The sequence below is a fragment of the Anomalospiza imberbis genome, chromosome 15 (assembly GCF_031753505.1).
Source record: "Anomalospiza imberbis isolate Cuckoo-Finch-1a 21T00152 chromosome 15, ASM3175350v1, whole genome shotgun sequence".
Lineage (NCBI taxonomy): Eukaryota > Metazoa > Chordata > Aves > Passeriformes > Viduidae > Anomalospiza > Anomalospiza imberbis.
Window position 1 is genome coordinate 17,506,715 of NC_089695.1, and position 23,132 is coordinate 17,529,846.

General features: G+C 48.8%; 2 protein-coding genes across 2 annotated transcripts; both read right to left on the bottom strand.

The window, feature by feature from the left end:
* Positions 1–3,926: 3,926 nt before the first annotated feature.
* Positions 3,927–8,546, bottom strand: LOC137482835 (ovomucoid-like). The gene is made up of 4 exons (XM_068205409.1): positions 8,487–8,546; positions 6,367–6,398; positions 4,822–4,949; positions 3,927–4,018 (listed from the first exon to the last, which is right to left on the bottom strand). Exons 1-4 carry the CDS (start codon positions 8,533–8,535, stop codon positions 3,973–3,975), a joined length of 255 nt encoding a protein of 84 aa, XP_068061510.1. The 5' UTR covers positions 8,536–8,546; the 3' UTR covers positions 3,927–3,972.
* Positions 8,547–16,688: 8,142 nt separating this feature from the next.
* IL12B (interleukin 12B) lies at positions 16,689–22,388 on the bottom strand. The gene is made up of 6 exons (XM_068205410.1): positions 22,304–22,388; positions 21,211–21,486; positions 20,403–20,517; positions 19,269–19,462; positions 18,388–18,533; positions 16,689–16,811 (listed from the first exon to the last, which is right to left on the bottom strand). The coding sequence occupies exons 1-6, from the start codon at positions 22,386–22,388 to the stop codon at positions 16,689–16,691; spliced, it is 939 nt and encodes a 312-aa protein (XP_068061511.1).
* Positions 22,389–23,132: the final 744 nt, after the last annotated feature.

The following is a 23,132-nucleotide window of genomic DNA, read 5'->3' on the forward strand; positions in this document are numbered from 1 at the left end:
CTTCCGCTTCCGGCCCCGCCGCTTCCGCTTCCGGCCCCGCCGCTTCCGCTTCCGCCTCCGGCCGCGCCGCCCGGCCCACCCCGCCGCCATGGCGCCGGTGCCGCCGGGGGCTCCGCGCTCCGGGCGCGGGCTGGGCTCGCTCAGCTCAGCTCAGCGCCACGGGGATGCGATTCAGTGGTGCGAAAAATGCGTGTTTTGCGGTTGGCTTTCCGCAGATACTACAGTGAACGGTGTATGCGTGACGTTAGGAAGTTGTGCTGTGTTGATTCTCTTAAGCAGTGTGTGAAGTGTACTTTTAGGTTGCAACACAATGTTAAAATAGGAACTGTGCGATGTAAGATATTTTTTACTAGCTGAAGGAAGGGGTAAGATAATCAAGAAACCCTTCACACAGAGATAACAGCGACAGGGCACACAAAGAGTTACGGCCTCCTTATCGGAAAAGACAAACATCCTTCCACCTTCTCTCTGTCTTTAGGGAACCACCAGGAGTAAGGGGAAGAAGTTGACAAAACCCAGAAAAATTGTTAATTTGCAGGGAATTTCTGCACCATGTATGAGATATATGAATGTGCACCAGGCCGTTGCTTTTCAGGGTTGTTCCTTTGCTCACCATGCAGGTGAGCACAGCATCAAAAACAACAGAACATCCAAAAAATCAGCCCCAAAAACGAGACAAGCAAGGCTTCCTGCAGGAAGAGCAGAGCCAGGTCCAGCAGAGCTTGTCCTGCCCTCCCTCACCCCAAGGCAGGGGACACAGGGGTGGCAGCAAGAGGAGGTTGCCTGAAGGACACGGGAGACACTAAATGGAATTAAGGAATTTGGGCAGGGCCCTGGGGTTGAACTGTCATTGAAACAGTCACAGAATGTGAATGGTGAAGTGGTTACAAGACAGCAGAAACCGAAACCACCCCATTTTTTCTTAACAGAAACCCTGTGATTTATCCCATAGATCAGCTGGATGAGAATCTTTGAAGGTTTTTTGGGTTGCCCCATTTCCTTCTCCCTCCACTGCCATATGTGGGAAAGTTTAGAATTTGAGGCACCCAAGGATATCTGAACTAAAACCCAAAGGAAAACAATCAGAAATGGGAGATGCTGAACAGTCATCAATAAAAATTCTGTTCTGGACTCGATCAGCTGCAAAATGAAAGAGCACATTGCACTTCTTGTTTCTCAGCTACAGCTGGTGGAAGCTATTTGGACATACAAGGTTTATATTTTAGCGAGGTTTCAGAATCCTGGTTCTCTGGCACAGGCATTACTGAATCAGAAATAAAAAGCCTGAGGGGCTTAATGCCTTCCTTTAAAAACCCAAAGTTTTGCACCCCACAAACTCTCAGTGCTCAGCAGCATCCCTAGGAGGTGTTTTTTAGCCTTCTATCTTCTGAGGGAATGCACGTTCTCCATCCCAACTGATGGTGAATCGTGGAATGGTTGGGGCTGGAGGAGCCTCAGAGATCTCACTGCACCCCTGCCGTGGGCAGGGACAATCCCACTGTCCCAGAGCTCCATCCAGCCTGGCCTTGGACACTCCTGATCACCAAACGAGACGCCAGTTACACGACAAGCAGGGAGCAAAACCTCAGCATCCCAGAATTAAAGCTTCCAAGAGAACATCTCTGAGTAGCCAAAGCCCTCAGGTGCGCGAGCACAGGTGAGGATGGTGCTGTGGTTTATCCCCAGCCAGCTTTATCCTAGCACTGGCTTTGCTTTTGCAGGGATCCCGCTGTCTGAATTCCAGATTTCATCACCTCTAGTCTTAGAATGAAGAAAATGTTTTGTAGGACCTCAGGAAAACCCTTCCTTGTCCCTCGCATGCAATTACATCAGCTCTAAAGACACACCAGGTATTTAAGCACCTTTCCAGTGCAGAGTTTTGCACTCTAATCTTCCCTGAGTGCAAGTTCTGTTCTGTTTCCTATTCCATACCTGTCACTGCCAGGCGTCCCCGAGGGGGTGATGATCAGCATTGACCCCATGATTGCAGAAGGCTGATCAATCACTTCATTATCCTGTGCCTAAGTGATCAATCACTTCATTATCCTGCACTCATTAAGAAACCCACGGCCCTTGCAGACAGTCCGATGCAGTTTTACCTAATTGGTCCTTGAATCCAAACACCATCCATTGGCCAATCAAGAAACCAGCCTTTGGTAAACAAATCCCCACAACACATTCCACATGTGCACAGCAAGCGGAGAGAAGAGTTGTTTCTCATCCTTTGCTCTGATCTCCTCACAGCCTTCCCCAGGACAATGCCTGGGAAGGTTGTGTGTTGCTCTCCGTGGCCACAGAGCTGCTGCCACGCACGCTGATGTCTTATTTTCTCACAGAACCCGAGCATCAGCTGGCTCAGGCTCTGCTCATTTTCCCTTCCCCATATTTCCATGGCATTGCTCCATCCCACAGACCTGACTGTCCAGCCTGGCCAGCCACTTCAGCATTTTCTCCAGGTGTCACTTGCAGCAATTTGCAGATGATGCTCTGTGCTCTGGTATGTGGCAGGAGCTGCCGTGCCTCTCGTGCTCTGCCAGCTTTGAGCTGAGCAAAAGCAGCCACGTGGGCAAGTCCTGCTCTCCTGGCTCGGGGATTCCATGTCAGAAATGGTCAGGGACAAACTGGAGTCCCAGGGAAGTGCAGGGGGTGGTTTGCATCTCTGACTTGCAGACTTACCACTCCTGGGGCTGTATGAGAATTTTGGTGTCTTGGGTTTGGTGCACAAGCACATCCCATTAAATATCCCAACAAACCAAAGCAGAGGGTGGGAATATCCATGAGGCTGGAAGGCAGCAAATATCCACAAATCAGGTTTTTCTGACATCATGAGGAAACCTCAGATTCCCTTTGTTCCTTTGTTTTCTCATTTTTTTCTTTTTCAGTCAAGGTGATCTGTTCTAGGAACTTCTTTATCAAAGCCTCTGAGCTACAAGGATCTTTTGTAGTACCTTCCTCATTTTCATTCCTGCTGCCTAATTGCTGGGACCTGGTTTCCAGATAAACAGAATTCAGGATAGGGCTGGATTTGTTCTGTGTCCAGCTGTTCCAAAATTTTTCCCCTGGCAGCCCAATAAGGGCAGTCATTCACAATTTTAATTCCAGGAAAATACATCCCCATAACCCAGTATTGAGTAAAAGACACAAATTAATGTAACAGTGAAGATAATCAGGATGTAAGAGCAGGACATAAATTTATTTAGGTTCTGAAATTCATCAAGTGAAAAGATTAATGAATGTTCCTATTTAAATGACAGGATTTAACAGACTTCTGCAGTCTGACATTTTAGCAGATTTGTCTCATTTAAAGCAAAAAAAAAAAAAAAAAAAAAAAAAAAGAGCCAGATTGGGGGGTAAATTCCAGTATATGAGGCCTCATAGTGGGATACAAGTTTCAAGTTTTGTATCCCAGCTTTAGATTTTTACCTCTGGACTCAGCCCCTGCTCCACCAGAGTTTTCTGTAATTTGGGAAATACTTGTTAGTAATGGATGCAATAAATTCTCTAGAAAGTTCACCATGGACAAAAAAAAAAAAAAAAAAAAAAAAAGAGTGAAGGCTTATTTTAATAAACAAGCACACTGAGTAGCTGAACAACATACAGAAACCAGAATTGTACAGAGAGGGATAAAAAAATAAGCACTTAAAATTCAGCTACAAAACTGGGAGAGTCAAAGCAGTTGCCTGGGAAAGCTGGAAACCTTTGGGGGGAAATATCTGCTGAAGTTTTTGGGTAAAGGAAAGAAAACATTGGTCAGCGATGGGGAGAGACCTGGGGCATTGTCAGAGGATTTGAACCCCAGCCATGGAGGCAAACAGCTCAGGAAGGGCCGGTGTAAGGCAGCAGGAGCAGCAGTGCCAGTCCCAGCTCAGAGCAGGGAGCAGCCGCAGGCAGAGCAGAGCTGGCAGTTCTCCTCGGGCTGGGCTTGGCAGGGCAGGATGGAGAGAGGCAGGGATGGGCAGAGCGGAGCTGTCCTCAGCACGCTCCTGCCTGCTTCATCTGCAGGGCCCCTCTGCTCTTCCTGCAAGGAGAAACATGGCCATTGCACACAGCAAAATCCTCTGGAACCCTCTGCTGACAGAGGAGACACCACAAACATCCACTGCAGGCATCAGGGCACTGATCTGTAAACAGCTTTCCGTGCAATGTTACACATTTTATCCATAAACCCAAGACACTGGGAATTTCTGTGTGGCCTGCGTTGGCTGCAGGTGCTTTGTCAGGTCTCTGTTGCTCATTGGACTCTTTGCTGCCCAACTTCACAGTTTCTGCTGGAATAGGAAGCTGCTCACACAAATATCAGGGTCGTTTCTTAGTGACTTAATCTTACATTACCTGCAGCAAGTTCCTCACACAAATAGGAATAATTTTTTAGCGTTCAACTTTACACTGCCTGGTGCAAGTTGCTCACACAAGTGTTTGGGTCATTTTTTGGTTCACTATTCTACGTTTCCTGCCAGAACAGGACATTGCTCACACAAATATCCAAGTGGTTTTTTAGTGCCCAACTGCACAATTCCTGCTGGAATAGGAAGTTGTTCACACAAATATCCAAGTGGTTTTTTAGTGCCCAACTGCACAATTCCTGCCAGAATAGGAAGTCCAGACCTGAATATCTGGGTCATTCTTAGTTGCCTATTTTATGCTTCCTGCCAGAATAGGAAGTTCTCACCCAAACATCACCATCATTTGTTTTTTGGATCAGTTGGAGGAACAATCACTGTGTAAAGGTAAAGCACAGGAGCAGAGCGGTACCAACCCCAAAGAAGCCCTTTTGTGAGGTGGCAATCCCAGCTGCCTGGCCCACGGCAGCTCAGTACTCACAGCACAGCCTTGCAGAAGGAGCATTTGTTGTTGTAGGTTTTGCCGTCGGAGCCGCAGAAGGGTTGGTAGAGCCTCTCACAGTAGATGGGCCTCCCACTCTCCAGCCCCTTGTACTCGCTGCAGTCCACCTGCAAGGAGGGCAGCCCTGAGTCTCACAGCCCCTGGGCCATACAGGTAAAAAAACCTTATCAAAGAAAGGCTTTATGCTATCGTGGATTAGGCCTGCTGGATGGGCTGGTGCAGCTAATCGGCTTGTTCCCGTGAGAAAGGATGAAAAGTCAGGTAGCACAACAGTTTATGCTTGTGAGAAAAGTAAGTTTGCACCTGCAAAACCAAGAAATTGGTCCAAAGAGAATCAGTGAAGAGGATGTGTAAACAATCCAAGAATAAAGAGATTTGGTGGGTGCACAAAATTGCATTTACTGACCAATGAACTGGCAGTGTAGTGTTATCCAGCTGGGTTTAACACAGCGCCTTTAGAATTCCTATAAATATGAGCTAAGGGAATAAAAATTGGCTTTTTCTGCATGGAGAAACTGAGCCCTCTATGCTTTATTGTGACACATCCTCCATGCACAGCAATCATGAATATATCGAATTTTGGGGTATGCTTTGGGGCAGCACAGCCAGGGAGGCTGCACCACGTCTACTGGCAGAGGCTAAGCCCCAAAAATGAAACATTTCTGCTCAGAGGTGTGAGTGCTGCTGCCTGTGACAGGGACTGGGCAGGAACAACACAGCCCCAGAGGAGCGGAGTGTAGGGATTTGTTTATTATCTGATCACAACAAGCAGTAAATCCAGGTGGGATCAATTCACATCCAGCCCTTCCTTGGACACCTCAGGACTCCACCACCTCCCTGGGCAGCCCTTCCATGCCTGACCCCCCTGTCCATGGAGAAATTCCTGCTGATTTGTACCAACATGGGCCCAGCTCTGCGTGGGGATGAATTTTCTCTCCCCACCACTATCCACTCTGCCAGGACCTTCCTGCTCACCCCAGGAAGGAATTTTATTCCTCGGTGCCTCATTTCTTCCAGACATGGACCCCAGAGTACTCAGAACGAAAATCTCCAGGTACCTGATTTAGGAGCTAAAAGTCATCAGAAAAGCCTTATAGGGTCATCATCAAATATTTTTTTTTTTTTTAAATCTAGATTTCTCTGGCTTAAAATTTGTCCTTGCCCAATTTCTTGCCCAGAATGCCAAACAGGTGAAAACATCTGGAAGTTGTCAGGGTAACTCTATGGAAACCCCATATCCCCAACTCAGGAACTTTCACTGAAACCTCAATAAATTGGCAGCATTTAATTACAGTTTAACATGTTTGTTTTCTGACCTCATGTTATTATTATTATTATAATTTTATAGTGTATATTATATTGATTATATATATTATATATTATTAGCACATGAAATATTTATTAATTATATAATATATATTAATATATATCATTATATATATTATAAATATAATTATAGTTTTAGATTATAATTTTTTTACCTCTTAGTCTATACTTTTATCCAGGAAAAAGGAAAACACTCACCTCATTCTGTGTGGCAGCATCTGCAGTGGAAACTGCACCATGAAAGAGAAAACCCACAGTTAGCGAACACTCAGGTGCAAACCTGACTTCACTCAGCAGCTCTGAATCTTTCACCTCCTTAAATGTCAACAGTGGCAGGGCTGTGCAGGGCTTAGCAAGGCCCAGGTGTCAGAACCTATTGAACAAGTGGGGTTTGGTGCACTGTTCACCTCAAACTTCTGTCAGCTGTTGGAGCAGCCTTTGCTGCAGGGGGATGGAGCCGTTGTTCCACTGCTCACCACAAAGCCACTGGCAGCCCAGCAGTCAGTGTTGTATGTACTGATCATCGTTACGAATAGCGATGGATAATAATTCAGTGTTATTTTATATTTGATGCCCAGGATTAACTGGTGGTTGAGCATGGCTGGGGTTTGATTCCTGGGTTTATCAAGAGCTGCGTGTGGCTGTGAGCAAACCACACGTCGCTTCTATGTCTGGATTTTCTGTCAATAATGAGAATAAAATACAATATTGACTGTAAATCACAATGATAATACAATTTGGCTCGTGATCCCACGTTAGGAAGTGTCTCCCTTGTTTCAGTGTGGATTTTAAGGTGACTGGCTCCTATTTTTACCTCATTCCTCTGGAACAGAGCCCTGTCCTCAGGTGGGGCTTCAAGGAGCTCCTTCCAAACAATGCTAATTACACCTCCCACAAAGTAATCAGCTGCTTGGCCTGGCTCCATGCTGCTGACACATTTCTTACTTTCTTTAGGAATGTATTTGTCCCTCTGCTGTCCCACAATCATCATCCTGGGGCTTCCAGGCAGTAAAAGTACCAGGGAGAGATTGCTGTGCAGAAGGAGCAGGAATGTGTTCTGGAGCAGAGCTCTGGCACTTCTTTTTTGGATTAAATTTGGATTTTTCTTTTTTTGATCTTTAAAGGTTAAACTTTCCCAATGTGTTCTGGAGCAGAGCTCTAGCAATTGTCTTTCAGAATAAATTTAGCTTTTTTTGATCTTCAAAGGTTAACTTTCCACAAAAACCTCCTTTCATAAATCTGTTTACATCTTCACATCAAATGCAGTTGTTCAGGATAAAGAAAATGAGCAGAAATAAAGCTCCAGGTCAGGTTTCCATCTCTGTCACCAGAGGCTGACTGAGATTTCATTATTCTGGAATTGGATTCGATTTATTCCACTTCCCCCCAAACATTCAGATGTGATTTTTTTCTCTGGTAACCTTTTAGGAGCCACTCTGCAAACGGGGTGAATGCAAAAAAGGTGTGGCTCAGAAAGTGTTGATTCATGAAGTTTTCAAGCAGACAAGATAAACCAGAAAGTTCAAGGAAGAGATTTCCTGGAATTCTAATGGAAGGAATATTTATTTATTTTCCTGCAGTTAATGAAACACTGAATTATTTCCATCACATTTCATTTAAACTGCTGTTTTTCATAAGAATTTAGGGCTTGAGAAATATTTCAAAGCACCCTCTTCAGAGATACTCAAAAGATTCTTTTGTTTCCTAATTTTGCAATTAACATTTTCATTATTTTGCTTCTTTAATGTTCATAATGTTTTTAAACTTCTATACTACCCGCAGAGGTGTGGAGTCTTTCAGTTATTTTTAATGCACTTACTTTTCTCTAAAAATACATTTTTACTGCAAGTTTTTAGTAAAAATAAAATTGCCAATTAAAGGCTGGAGAAATTCCTCCCAGATCCCTCTTTTTTAGAGCAACATGTCCCTCAAATCTCTCTGCAGCCTGGAAAAATAAGATTAAAAAAACATGATTCCCAGCTGTTTTATGTGACCTGAGCATCATCAGCTGTCCCCTGCTTGGTCAGTTTGGCAGGGGCAGGACCTCACCGGCTCCCAGCTCCCTCCTCAGATCGAAATTTAAAAACAAATAGATAAAACCAGGTGGTTCCGAGGCATCACAGCTCTTCTGAGTCGCAGAACACAGCTCCGAGCTACACCCAGCAAGGCGCAGCTTCCATCCCCCCCAGCCCCAGCTGGCTTATAAACTATTATGGTGATAAATGGTAGGATTTTAGCTAGAAAATGCCATTTCTCTCCCTCCCACCCAGTGCAGGGACCAGCTGAGAACCTTCCAGGAGCCCAGGGGAGTTACTCACATGCCAGGCACAGGGCGGCCAGCGCCAGGAGCACCAGGGTGACCTTCATGGCTGTCCCAGAGCCACCTCAGCTCCCTGCAGCGTCGCGGAGTGGCCATGGCCAGCTGGGAGCCATTTATAGCCAGGAGCTGGTGATGAAATGCCCGTGCAGGTAATTAGGGAAGGTGTTGCCCAGGGCAGGGTCAGTGGGATGTGTCCCGGGCACGGGGCAGGGCTGCGTGTCCCGGTGCTGATGGAGCGGGCATTGTCCTGCCTAAGCCCAGCCTGAGGAACTGTTCCAGCCCCAGCAGCCAGGCTCTGACTCAGGGCTGGCTGCTCTGGGACTGCCATGGGGACTCAGAGCTGAATGCAGTTCCCAGGGAAAAATAATCCTGGCTGGGCGTTGGCCAAAATATTCATCCCACAAGGGCTCCGTTCGTATTCTTTGGGGCGTTTGGGGGCCGTTTCTGAGCTGTGGTTCGAGCCGAGCTGCTTGTGGCCATGCACTGAGCCCTTCAGCTGCTCTGGGAAATCTGTGTTCTGCTTGAAGCCCTTCACAGCCAGCCCAGAGCATCCCCAGGGCTCCTTTTCCTTTCAAATGTGCCCAGTTTGGGCTCAGCCCCGATGTTTCAGGAGAGGAGCAGCAGAGACACCCAGGGCACTGCCTGGCCAGGGCAAGAGAGGAGTTCCCAGCCCCTGGGCATCCCCTGAGCTCCTGCCCAGCCTTGGACATAGGGGAGATTCCTTTGCCTGCCCTTCTGCTCCCATTTCCCTGTTCCAGCACAACAGGAGGGGTTCCTTAAACAAACCCTGCATTTGTTGGTGACTTTACCAAAAGGCAGAAATTTCTGTCTTTTATGACAGAGCCCTGGGGGAGTCCCCATGGGACACTCAGATCTGAGGCTTCATTTTCATCAATCCAAAGTAATGTGGAGTTTGGAGGTGATAGTTTGGTGTCAACCCCTCCTTCCAGAGTTGCCTTCTCTTAGTGATTTACCACCTAAACGTGCAAAAATCTCAACAAGAAACATCCCTGCACACCGCCTCAATTCCCAGTATTTCAGCAATCACCTTCTCTCACTGCAGGGTAGCCCAGGGCTTTCTCCTCGTGCAGGATTGGGGCCAGAGGTGCTCATTCCAGTAAAACAAGGGCCTGAAAGCTCCTGCAGAAAAGATTTCAATAGGTCAGGTAAGCCTTGGGCCCCTCTAACTCATCCCAAGAGGGATATGAAAAAACTAGTCTTTAAAGAATATAGGTAATTAATAAATGTTTAATTTCTCATCGCTTAACGGGATGAAAAACATAAATGCCATCAAATCTGAATTCCAGGATGAGCAAAGATCCAGCTGGAGCTGGAGGCCTGGAATTTTATGCGGTTTTGTTCTAAGTTTTTTCTTTTTTTTTTTCTTTCTTAATTTGGACATCTATTCCTGCGAGGCTGAGAAGACAAAAAGCAGGGTGGGGTTTGCACTGGGGTTTGTCTGGATCCTCCTGCTTGGGGCTGTCAGTGACTCTGTGCTCTGGGGAGCTTTCTGGAGAAAATCCTGGCAAGGAACATGCAGGAACTCGTGGGGAGTATTCAGGACACGTCCTTGGTTGATGAACAATTATGAGCAATTAGGCAACAGGAGCAAAACCCAAACCATGCAGGAAGTTCCTCCTGATCTGGAGGGTTTGGGGCACGCACAGCTCCCGGGGGTGTCCTGACACTAAAACTGCAGTCTGGCCGATCCTGACCCTGGAATGAGGAAAGGCCCCAGCCCAGTGCTCCCAGTGTCCCCTGGGATGCAGCCCCAGCATCCCATCCCGTCCCATCCCATCCCATCCCGTCCCGTCCCATCCCGTCCCGTCCCGTCCCGTCCCGTCCCATCCCGTCCCGTCCCGTCCCGTCCCGTCCCGTCCCATCCCATCCCATCCCATCCCATCCCATCCCTCTCAGGGAATGCAAACCTCTCTCTGCACCCTGCCCAGTTCATGCAGGAAGATTTTCCAGCTCTGCACTTGAATTTCAGTCCATAATTCCCAAGGTGTCCCTGGCGAGGCTGGAGCTGCTGCTCTGGGACAATTCTGGGCTCCCTGGCAGGGAAAGGCACTGAAATGCTGGAGCAGAGGCAGTGAGGGAGCACCAAGTGCTGAGGGGGTGAAACACAGAGGAAAACTTGGGAGAAGGGGTTGGTTCCATTTGGAGAGGGAGGAAACAGAGGGAACAGGAGCCAGAGCCCTCCTGGAGCTGCAGGGTGAAAGGAAGAGGGAACAGAGCAAATTGCAGGGAGAGAAATTCCAATTAGGCGGGAGCAAAACAAATTTCACAACGAGAGGAGTCAACCATGGAGACAGGTTGCCCACAGAGATCACTAGAGATAGTGAAAATGGGTCTGGGATAAAGCGGCCACGGAGGGCGTGGGCATCCAGGTGACCTCCGTGGGCCATTCCAATGGAACTGGGTCTGGCATTCCCACAGGAGAATGTCAAGTGTGCTGGCATATTCAGACACCTTGTGGTGTCTTTGTCCTCATAAATGAACATTTGACAAAGCAAAGATGGGCAGTGAAGCACCACAATGGGAGAAAAGCTCATTGGGAACAAATGCTGGGATGTGTATGGGAACAGCTGCTTCCCAAAGCCGGGTTTGTGAGGCCTAATTGCTGAACTCATTCTGAATTCTAGGGTAAATATGGAAAATAAGTTGTTTATATTGAAGAATTGTGAGGGCAATTTTGCCCTCACCAGCAAACCCATGAATGCCTGTAAGTTAATTGTGGAACTCCTGTAATTTTATACCTTTGCCATTATATCTTGTTTTTTTCCCGAAATCTTATCCCTCCAAATTGATCTTTTGAAGAAGAAAAAGCAATTCCGTGGTGTTACATGTGGTAAAATATTAGTGTGCATTTTTCTGAGGGCAAGAAAATTTTCCCAATTGTTATTTATTCAAAATTTTAGATTGCTTTTAGTTCTGGAGGCCTGGCTGGAGCACCACTGGGATGCCAAAAATGCTGCTGCAGCAGGTCATTAGTTAAGTGCATGGCAGGATGTTCCCTGGCTGCATTCCAGAGGAGGAACCTGCTCCCACTCATCCGTGGAGAGCCTCCCATGCAGGGCATCCTCAGAGATGATGAATGGCACATGGAAAAGGTGAAAAAACCACTTTGTCACTGGCAGGGAGGGTCTGGCTGAGGCTGCTGCAGTCACGGAGGGACCTCCCCTCCCAGGTATCCCGGCGTGTTTTTATCCCCAGGCCCAGGGAGGGTGGGTGGCTCAGGGTTGTCCGCCCAGGTGCAATTAAAGCATCAGATTTTGAAGTCTTGCTCAATGCAGGGTTTGAAAACCAAGGGCTGCCTTTGTTCAGGCTGTGCCACAGCCTTTGGGTGTTTGCCTGTGAAAGGAGATGATGCCTGCAGTGTGAGCTTTCACGTTTTCCAGACTCTGTACTGCACTGGTACAGAACTCTGAACTCCATGTAAAGTGTCAGCAGCTCTCCTCACAGCTCAGGCACACAGAACAATCCTTCTCCAGCCCAGAACCAAGGACACCGCTGCAGCTCCACCCCAAAAAGGGCAAACAACAGGGGATGGAGGAGAGCAACCTGGGAGGATGGGGCTGCATCACCTGGAGCTGGAACTGGACCATGAACCCCAACAGGGAAAGGGACCCAAACTTATAAAAGTGTCAAAACTCGTGACCAGGAGTCCATCTGGGGTGGAGCCACGGCCGGGCTCTTGCACTGCCCAAGGTGTATCCTGTGCAGGCCTTGTCATAAATCCCTGCTTTATTGCCGTGGCTCTGCCCAGCCTCTGCTCCAGGCAGCCTCCGAAGGCAGCAGTGAGTTCCCCGTTTTCCCCCGCTGTGGGAGATCAGAGGAGCCTTTCTTCACCACTGCAGGTGTCAGGCCAGGCCTGAGCCCTGCTGAGGGTCTTGTGTGTTGTCTCAGAAACTAAAAATAAACCCAAGAGGCTGTGGAAAGGCTGGAGCTGATCTTTATTTTCCTTTGTGCCTTTGGGACACAGTGCCAGGAGTGGTCCTGGGATCCTGCAGACAGCTCGGGGATCCTTTGATTCCTGTGTCAGACTGATGCCTCAGGTTTCAGCTTTTCTGTTTCTCACATTCTGAGCTGCTTTAGTGTGTGGGTCTGAGCTTCCTATCAGGGGACGGTGAGCTCTCTGCACAGAGCAGGGAGACAAAACAATTCCTGCTCCAGCTGGGGACCAAGGACAAATGATCCAAACCTCAGGCCCAAGAGCACAAACAACGTGGGCTGGAGAGAGGAAAACAAGCAGGATGGGACTGCATGGGCTGGAGCTGGAATGGGACAATGAACTCCAATGTGCCAATGGAGCAGAACTGAACACAGTGAGAGCCCCCGGGAGCGGTCGTGCATTTTGGGGCCATTTTGAATCATCTTGGGTTCATTTTGTGCCATTTTGGTTCATCTTGGGTTCATTTTTGGTACCATTTTGGTTCATCTTGGGTTCATTTTGTGCCATTCTGGTTCACCTTGGGTTCATTTTGTGCCATTTTGGTTCATCTTGGGTGCAGCCCTGGCTGGGCTCTTGTGCTGCCCAAGGTAGATCCATTGAGGCCTCTAATAAATCCCTGCTTTACTCTTTAACTCTGTCCAGCCTCTGTTGTAGCTCAGCCTTCACATGGCATCAAGACCATTGATGGTTCTGAGTTGGTTCTTCACAAAAACAAAGCATTAATGGCTCAACACTTCCACCGAATGGGCTTTGGACAGGACTGATCTGAAGTCGCCTTGAGATGCAATTTCCAGGTGTTTTGGACTTTGCCCTTCTTGTCACACCAAAGTCAATCAAACTGACATTTCAAGAAAGGTCTCGAGGTTTTTTCATGGCTCACAACAAGGCTGGAGCACGTGCACTGGTTTTCCCTTTATTAAATATAAAACGTTTCTAAAAGAGAAGCTACAGCTTACGAAGATGAGGGGTGGGAGGAAGATCAGCATGGAGAAGGGGTGGATATGAAGCATTTGGAGCTGAAATCTGTGTTCTCCCCCAGAACCCCTAATTAAACATCAGCTTTTTCCCCCTTTTGCTCTCAGCAAGTGTCTGCTTGCCCAGCTCAGGGGCTGAAGCTCTTGGAGAACAGCAAATTCCTCAGCGACCAATTAGTGCCTTATTAAGGACACCGAGTCTTTATCTGCGAGCATTCCTTGAGCTGAGCAGCACCCACAGAAAGGCCTGGGGGGAATTAGTCAGGCTCTGATCAGAGCAGATTTCGGGAGGTGTGGTAGCAGAACCCAAAGCCAGGGGTTGAGTGATGGGGACGAATGGAAAGCTGGAGGAGCTGCCCCTTCCCAGGGAACGGTGGGGCATGGGAAAAGGAGCAGGGCCAGCAGAAAAATCTTGTTTCCATAAAGTCAATGACTCTTCTCTCTCAGGAATAAATTAGATCTATTTTATGCCCGAAGCTTGGGTTTTTTTGGGGTGGGGGGAATTTTGTACATTGTGCAGCCTGAGTCTGTGCATTTGACATTTATCCAGAGGTTTCCAGATTATTTACAGAGCAAAAGGAGATGAAAGAAGGAAGAGAAGCCCAGGGGCTGAGTGACACATCAATTATGTTCTTGGACAGATGGAATATGTTAGAATGTGATCTCCTGTGTGTGGAGCCACCATAGTGAATACTTTTTGTTTTTATCCAATCTAGACAGAGGTGGGAGCCTGACAATTCCCAGAGGAGACATTCACAGGCACTTGGATCCATGGAAGGCCCAGGGAATTGATAATTTGGAATCAAAGCCAACTTTATGCCTTAGAGAGCAGCCCCCTGGCAATGAGCTGATTCCTGCAGGGAAAGGGGCAGCTCTGAGCTGAGCTTTGTTGTTTTCCTGAATAAACTCAGCCAGTGACTCCCCCCTGAAGCCTTTCTTATTTTCTGGCATCATGGCACAGAAGGGCACATTCTGAAAGGCAAAGATCAATTTAGGCTTTGTCAGGATACAAAATTTAGCTGAATATTCCAAGAATGGAGACTGGGCTGGGCCCAAGCTCAGGAGAGGTTTCAGAGATTGGTTTCAAGGGTGCCAAGGTTTAAACCCTGAGGGTCAGGAAGGTTCTGTGACCTCTGAGACCAGGGAGGAACCTCAGAGCCCTCAAGGTCAGGGGCAGGTGGGTTCATTTCAGAGCTGAGACCACAAAGAAGCCCAGAGTTCTCCCCTCCTGCAGGCAGGGCTCAGCAGATCCTGCTGTCACACCCTGCTCCCTTGGCTGGGTCATCCTCTGCAGTTTTACAGGCTGGGAATTTGGTATTATTAATTAGTAATAATTAATTTGCCCTGCAGACATTGAGACAGAAATAGTGTCTGATCCTCTGGTGCAGAAGTGAACAGTGAAACAAACCATTCGTAAAAGATCACAAATAAACCAAATTTTCTTGTTTTCAGGTGTATTTATTATGAGCTCCTTTGTAAACAAGCACATAAGTTGCCTTTATAGCCAAAATAAGACATGTAAACTTAATATTAATAAATACCAACAGGACTTGTAAATAAATTATCAGCAGTTTTCTGAAATATCAGATACTTCACACAGTTCAATGTTTAAATATCTTAAGTATCTTTAAATTACCACCCATGGCTAAGACTGGGAAAAAGGAAGCATGGTTGCAATGAAAGACTTTAATGTCAGTGATTCTGTATCAGAGGTTAAGGCCTGAGTCCTCAAAGATATTTCAGAGGATTTTGCCCCCTGGAAGTCAGGGCTCAGTGTTTTGACAAAGGATCCATCCCTGGCAGTGTCCAGGGCCAGGCTGGATGGAACTCTGAGCACCTTGGGACAGTGGGACATGTCCCTGCCCACACAGGGCTGGAACAGATGAGCTTCAAGGTCCTCCCAACCCAAACAATTCCAGGATTCCATGGAAAATACAAAAGTTTCAGCTCATGCTTCTGCTTCCTCCCAGAGCTGGGCCCTGGCTCTGTGTTTTCCCTGAGGTTCTGTGAGCACACCAGCACACGGTGGGGCACACTGGCAAAGTGGGCTACAAAAATCTCTGTTCTAGAAGTCTGATTTCATGAGATCACTAACATGCGCCCAAACCCAGCTCCCAGCTGGGCTCTGGGGGTTTCGGACACTGGGGGTGCAGTTCCAGCTGCCCTGGGGGTTCCTGACTCCTGTGCCCTGTGCTGCTCCTGTGGAATCCATCCCAGTGCCAGGAAATTCCGCAGCAGGAGATGCCCGGGGCACAGCTGGACCAAGGCGGCAGGAAGGGGAGGAGGGGAGGCTGCTCAGGAGGTGAGAAATGCAGCTCCTGGCTCCCAGTGCCTTCCGTGTTCCGAGGGATGAGAGGAGGCTCAGAGCTGCCTTCACACCAGTGCTCCCAGCGCTCCCAGTGCTCCCCAGCTCCATGCTTCCCTCATGGAGTGCTCTCCAGCTGGCCATCAGCAGCTGTGGGCACAGAGAGCTGACACAGGGCAGCAGGAAACATCCCCAGGGCTCTGCACCTGCAATTCCTTCTCTACCCCAGCATCCTGGAGGATGAGGATGGCCTGGGTGCCCCACACCCAGCTGCTCAGGCAGCCAAGGCTTTCTGGGCTTGCACAGTCCCACAGAAATAAAAACAAACAAATATTAAATAAACAAACAAACCATTAAACAATGGAAGATTCAAGCAGTTCTTTCAGGAAGTCACTTTCCAAATAAGTTAACACATGCAATGGTTTGAACAGCAACTGCCATCCACTGGCCTTGCAAGTCAATAAATAAATAAATACATAAATAAATAAATAAATAAATAAATAAATATTAAATAAACAATAAATACTAAATAAACTGATACAAATAAATAAAATAAATACTAGATAAATAAATAATAAAATAAATAAATATTAAATAAATAATGGCACAATAATAATATGCAGGACATACAATAATAGCTGCCAGCAACCTGTCAAAATCATGTTAATGTAACATGAGGGATGCTAAAAGTGTAACTTGAATCTGGGGGATTTAGGAGCTGCCAAAATCAGGACCACATTCAACTGTTACCAAAAAAAAAAAAAAAAAAGTTATGGCTTCTTAAGAATCTCAAATGGAAACTTTTCTTCTAGTTGTGCTTCTGTTCTTGTGCTAATTCATTCTCTGCTTTCTCTAGGAGCACTGTGCCACCCTCCTTACTGGTTATCTGTGAAATAACGTCAGAAATTTAATTTCCATGTGAATTTACATCGGAGATCAGGAGTGCCTGCCCAGCCTGGGGGATCCTTACCTGCAGAGCGAGGACCACTGGCTCCAGGAGCTGAGGTAGCAGCGGTCCCTGGCCTGCACCCACACCTCTGCTGGCCCGGGGGCCGGCAGCTGCACGGACTGCTCCTCAGTGTCGTACACCTGGGGACAGGGACAGCTCCTTCAGGGGCAGGGCAGGGGGGACAGGACCACCACGAGGCACCAAGAAGGGTCACTGAGCCCCCACTGGAGCCTGGTGCCCCAAAGGCTCCAAGGGGTCCCACAGTCCTGGGGCTCGGGAGGGCCTGAGCTCAGCAGAAAGAGCTGAAAAGCTCAGGTACCACTGAGGGGGTGTCCCACAGTGACCCAAACCCACGGAGGGGGTGTCCCACAGTGACCCAAACCCACTGAGGGTGCAAATGACCCAAACCCACTGAGCTTGGTGTTCTAAATGACCCAAACCCACTGAGCTTGGTGTTCTAAATGACCCAAACCCATTGAGCTTGGTGTTCTAAATGACCCAAACCCACTGAGGGTGTGCAAATGACCCAAACCCACTGAGGGGGTGCTCTAAATTACCAAACCCACTGAGCTTGGTGTTCTGAATGACCCAAACCCACTGAGGGTGTGCAAATGACCCAAATCCACTGAGCTTGGTGTTCTAAATGACCCAAATCCACTGAGCTTGGTGTTCTAAATGACCCAAACCCATTGAGCTTGGTGTTCTAAATGACCCAAACCCACTGAGGGTGTGTAAATGACCCAAACCCATTGAGCTTGGTGTTCTGAATGACCCAAACCCCAAACCTAAACACTCATTAAACAAAGGGGTCGTTTGTTTGCCTGGGTTTTTCTCTTTTTCCTCCTTCTCCCGGAGCAGGAACCCTGAACTCCAGAGCTGCTCCTCCTCGGGATGGTTGAAATCCCCGCCGGGGGCTGTACAGGGTGGCTCAGGAGCATCCCCAGCCCCAGCAGCTTCCCTCCCCGAGGGCTGCAGGAGCCAGCGCTGCTGGAAGCAGGGACTGAGCCCCATCTGCTGGTGCGGGCTGGGTCCCGTCCCCAGCGGGAAACATTCCCGGGTGCCTTTGGTTTCCCCCTGGAAAACCGGGATAAGCCCGGGATAACCATTCCTGCTGCCTGCTTTGCTCAGTGCTGGGCCGAGGAAGGGCAGCACTGGCTCAGTGTCAGCTGCCCGGTGCTCAAGTGGCTTTCCCAGCTCTTCTCCAAGGCAGGCCGTGTGTGTCCGAGAGGAATTTGGGCTCACACTGGAGATTTAACCCTGACAGTTAATTAATCCCAGAAATTAACGGGGAATCGAGAGGCAAAGACCAGACTCTCCATAGAAACACTTCCAGGCGAGTCACCGATCCCTGATTTCCAATTCACCTATAAAGTCTGAGCTGCCCAGGGATGAACAACACAGGAGGAAATTCGTGCCATGGATCCTGGGGTTCTGGGTTTGGAAATTGGGATTTTCCCACATGAGGCCCTGCACAGCCTCCTAATGAATTAGTAAACACACCATGCAATGCTGGACAGGGTTTTCTGTCCTCAGTTGCCTCAGGGATTTTCCTGCTCATGGAACTGGGAAAGTTTTTTCCTGCCAGGATAGAATTTGCCACTTTTGGGGCTCAGCACCATTTTTTAAAATTTTTAATTTTAGTTCATTATTCTTACATACAAACGTTATTTCTACTCTTCAGGCAAGAAAATCGTGTCTCAAATGTTGTGCTTCTACCTGGTATCTGTGTCTCTTTGTGCTTTTAACTTTGACCTTGAAAGTCAAAGGGAAGTAGGAGTTTGGGGTGCTCCAGGTCCTGGGATATGTCCAGGTCACTGTTCCATTGGTGGCCACGTACTGACACTGGGGGGGGTCAGGCTTTACTGCAAGAGAAAACACAGAGGGAATGAATGCATGTTGAGAACTGAATGTCAGCTGTTGCTGTGTTACTGGTGATGGTTTTATGGGAATGAGCTTTGGGAGCCTCCAGGTTAAGAGAGGAGAAGCCTTGAGGCATAATAACTGCCTTGGGTGCTTCTCATGGAAAATGAAGCACATTCCTAGACTCAGTCTGGATACGATCCTTCTTTTTTTGGCCTGCAGGATTGCACAGGGCTCTGCTGGACACACAGGAATATCTTCAGCACCTGCTGACCATTAATGCATTTAGGAAAACCTCTGTTTCTTTAGGATGCTGCCTCACTTTCCTGTGCCCTGTGGCCACAACTGAGAGCCCTCTCATTCCTGTTCCTTTCTGTGAACCTGCCCTGAGTGTCCATCTAGGAATGGCTGAGGAGGGAAGCATCCCTAGCCTGAACAGTTCTCAGAGAGGAGCCTGCTGGATTATTCTCTGGCTTGTCCCTTCCCAACCAGGTCCATCCTTTGGGGACATCTGGGGGCCTGTGGGTGTTGGGGTATTGGAGATCACAAGCCAGGAAGATGCTGCTGCTTCACTTCCCCATCTTTTTTCTGTCCTGGCATCCCCTGTTCCTGTAACTGGGGCTTGGTGGACATTTACAGAGCACGGGGCAGGGGTCCTAGGGCTGGGCTGAACCCTGACTCCCACTGGCAGCAGCAAAATAAAGCTCAAAATCAACCCGCACGCCTGGGCTACTCACTGATGTCCCTGATGAAGAAGCTGGCGGTGTAGTTCTCATATAGCACCTCATCAATGACCTCCAGGAAGATGTCAATGGGCTGGTGCTCCTCAGCAAACGGACAGAAGTTCTCCTTGTGGCACTGGGCTGTGTAGGTGGTCAGGGCCCCCTCGGTGAGGGCCACGGGGCTGCTGCAGGACACGTCTCCCTGGGGGCTGGAGCAGAGCAGGGAGAGGCACTGGGAATGCTGCTTTGTCCTGGGAATGGGTTGTTCTAACAACAACCTCGTGCATTTGGTGAGGAAGTGGTTTGGTTTGCCTGTAGTTGGTGTGCTGCAGAAAAGGGTCAGCGGGGCTGCCACGATCCCAGTGCTGTGGGATGGATTAATGCCAGTTCTCAGCCTCAGCTCACCCCTGCCTTCAGCAGGAATTAATCTTTAAACCTAAACCAGGATCTCTCATTTCCGCCATCCCATGGCAAGCTCCAGTGTCCTCCTTTGTCCCTTTGCCCTCTCCCAAACCCTGCTGAAGAAATGAGGCCTGAGAAGTCTCCACTGGGAAACAAACACCAAAAGCTGCCAAAGCACCACCTGAGCCTGGCTCTGTTTCTGCTCTCAGCCAGCTGCACCCCTTGGCAGCTGTTTCTCCTCTGGCAGGCTGGGGTGACCTTTGCTGGAGCCCTCCACGTTTTGGAGAACCCCCCGGGGCAGTGGGAGGCAGGAAATCCCCCCAGGGTTCCCAGCACCATTTCCCTGCAGGTTTCTGCAGGGTTCCTCAGCACAGCCTTGTCAGGGGCCATGTGCTCTGCAGTGGGGGCAGCCTCCCACTCCCCCTCCACCCTGCACTGGGAGCTGTGGCTCTCTCTGGCTTGGCTCCACTTCCTCTCTGCCCTGCACTGACTGTTTTGCTATCGCTTTAGTTACCCAGTGGCTACTCCAGCCCAATGGACTCATTCCTTTTTCCAGGCTTTATTCATTTCTGAGCGGCTTCCATGCCCTTATTAAGTTAACTTTGTCCCAGTAATGACTCAAAACGTTTTGGGGACGTTCAGACTTGGAAAAGAGATCTCCCCCCATCTGCATGCCCCTAACAGCCTGAAATCCTACACAGAGTAACACCAGGGGCTGCTCTGTGGGGCTGTGAAGGAAACTCTTACCCTTCCAGGCTTCTGATGGTGAATTTCAGATTTGGATTATTTTCTGTCATCCAGGAACATGTGAAAAATCCAGAGTAGTTCTTTGCCTCACACTTCAAAAATGTCTTGTTGGGCTCTAGACAGAGAAAGACAGAAACCAGGAGTTATTTACTCTTGTTTGCCAAAAAGGCCAAGGCAGAGAGAAACAATTCATGAATTCACAGATTCCCTGGCAGTACCATGAGGGACTCAAATACGAGACTCGGATGAGTGAGGTTCAAGCAGAAAAACATCCCGGGCTTGTCTCCTGAATGAAGAGGCCCAAATGACAGCACTTCAAACCTGGGGCAGGCCCTGGTGCTGCCAAACCCCAGAATCCTGGAACCTCCTGAGCTGGAAGAGACCCACAGGATGATGGAGTCCAACTGCCCAGCCCCAGAATCCCACCCTGAGCATCCCTGGAGCGCTGTCCAAGCCCTCCCGGAGCTCTGGCAGCCTCGGGGCCGTGCCCATCCCTGGGGAGCCTGGGCAGTGCCAGCACCCTCTGGGGGAAGAGCCTTTCCCTAAATCCAACCTGAGCCTCCCCTGGGTCCTGTCACATAGCCCTGGTTTTCCAAACCAATTCCTTCCATCCCTCCACCCTATCAGCCTGGAGAATCCCAAAGAAATCCCACAGCCCCAGTCCCTGTGCTGCTCATCAGCTGCACTGCCCAGAGCCTCAGGAGGGATGATTTTCCTGCCACTGCCAGCAGAGCTTTTGCAGAGAGCACCTTTGCAAGGACATTTCCCAGGTGCTGAGCGGGACAATCCCAGCATTCGAGGGCCGTACCCTTAAAGCTTTTCAGGATGTCCCTCATGACGTGCCCGTCGGGGCCGATCCTGGCGACGAGGAGGAGGCTGGAGCTGAGCACTCTGTGGCTCTCCTCGCTCACACAGCTGTAGTTGCCGGCGTCTGGGAGCTCCTTCACTGCCACACTCAGAGTCTTCCCCTTCTGTTTCCCTTCCGAGTCCTTTTTCCAGTAAACTGCCTCCTCAGAGGTGTCACAGGTGAGCTCCACGGTGGTGGCCGGGGCCTCGGCGTCCCACTGGGAATCTATGACAAACACTGGGAACAGCAGAGGAAAATCAGGAGCTGCTCCCACGGCCCAGGGGAGGCTTGGGCTGAGCCCTTCCTTCAGCTCTGTCTGCTGTCAGCTCTGGGTGAACCCCAGGGAGGCTTTTCCTCAAGGGAGAAACACTGAGAAAGCTGTCAAATGTGGAACCTGAACTGGCAGAAAACACTCAGCTCGAGGAAGTCCGGGAGTCTCCCAAACTCCCCATGGACACGGGCAAAGGGAATCTTCAAACTCAACGTTTTCTCGCAATGTTGACAAACAGATTTGCTGCTTTCAGCATCAAATCCCTCCCAGGGAACCCCCAGGATAAATATTCTTTTTAATGTAAAGATAAGTCATTGAAAGAGAGGACAATCTGAATTTAGCCCAATTTTCTGATAAATTGTATAATACCTACCCTGTATTTTTACAAATGGATTTACATTTAAGTTCTTTACCAGAGAAGCTGATAAACTATTTCAAGGTTTTAGGATTTACTCAGAAATATATTTTCTTTTTCACAACTAATTCTTCCCTTGTTTTTTTAGGGCTGTTCCCTTAGTCACAGTTCTTGTATCCAGGCTGTGTGACTGAGACTTTGAACACGAGCAGAAGGAATAGGAAATAAAACATTTGCTAATGCAAATGCTGCAAATATGCTGTTGGAAGACATTTTAGAACTTTTAAATATTTTTCCATGAACTCCAATTAATTATGGTCAAACAAATAAACATATAGCCTTGGCCTAAGATACTGGAGTTAACAAATCCTGTGCTAGTGGCCACAATTAGAATTCCAAAGTTTTAGGTCTGACTAAGTATTCCTTACCATTTTCCTGCAGTTTCCACTGGGCACTTTCCAGTAGGGCAGCAAAGGAAAGCAGGGACAGTAAGGCACAGAGGAGGTGAGACATCTGTAGGGGAAAAAAAAACAAACAAAAAAAACCCCATTATAAAACTTCTCTGAGGTTGGCTGAATGTGCTCCAAAATCAGGCTGGGGCTGGGCAGGGTGACGAGGACACAAAATCAGTCCCAGTGAGCTGAGGAACATCTTCCCATTCTGAGAACGCTGGGATTCCATACAAGTGGAATCTCAGCGTTGTGCTGGAGCTGGAGCCCTGATTTTGATCCACTTGGGATTCTCATCCCAAGGCAGTTCAGAGAAGGAATCACGCCGAGGGAATTGTGTGAGTGGGTCGGGGCTGGTCCCTCGTTGAATGCTCCTCGTGCAGGAAAAGCCCTGCTTGGTGCAGCGAGGCCAATTCCGTGGAAAAGGCACTGGATGAAAGGATCAGTGGGCTGCCCAGGCAGGTTTGGATCCCCATCCCTGCAGGTGGCACCTGGAGGTGGCACTCAGTGCTCTGGGGACAGGGTGGGGATGGGCACAGCCTGGGCTGGGTGATCCCAGAGCTCTTTCCCACCCTCGGAGATTCCATGACTGCCCATGGCCAAGGCACTGCCCTGAACGGTCAGTGGCCATCACCTTCCATCCATCCAAAGCCTAATTTGGCTCAGCTCATCAGCAGTCCCATTAAACAAAGGCTTGAGGACAGCCCCAAGGAGCTGCTGAAGGGTTCTGCTGGGTTCTGTCTCCATCTCTGAACAAGAGGCAGCAGGGCCAGTGCTCAGGGCAGAGCTGCTGCCAGCCCCAGTTCTG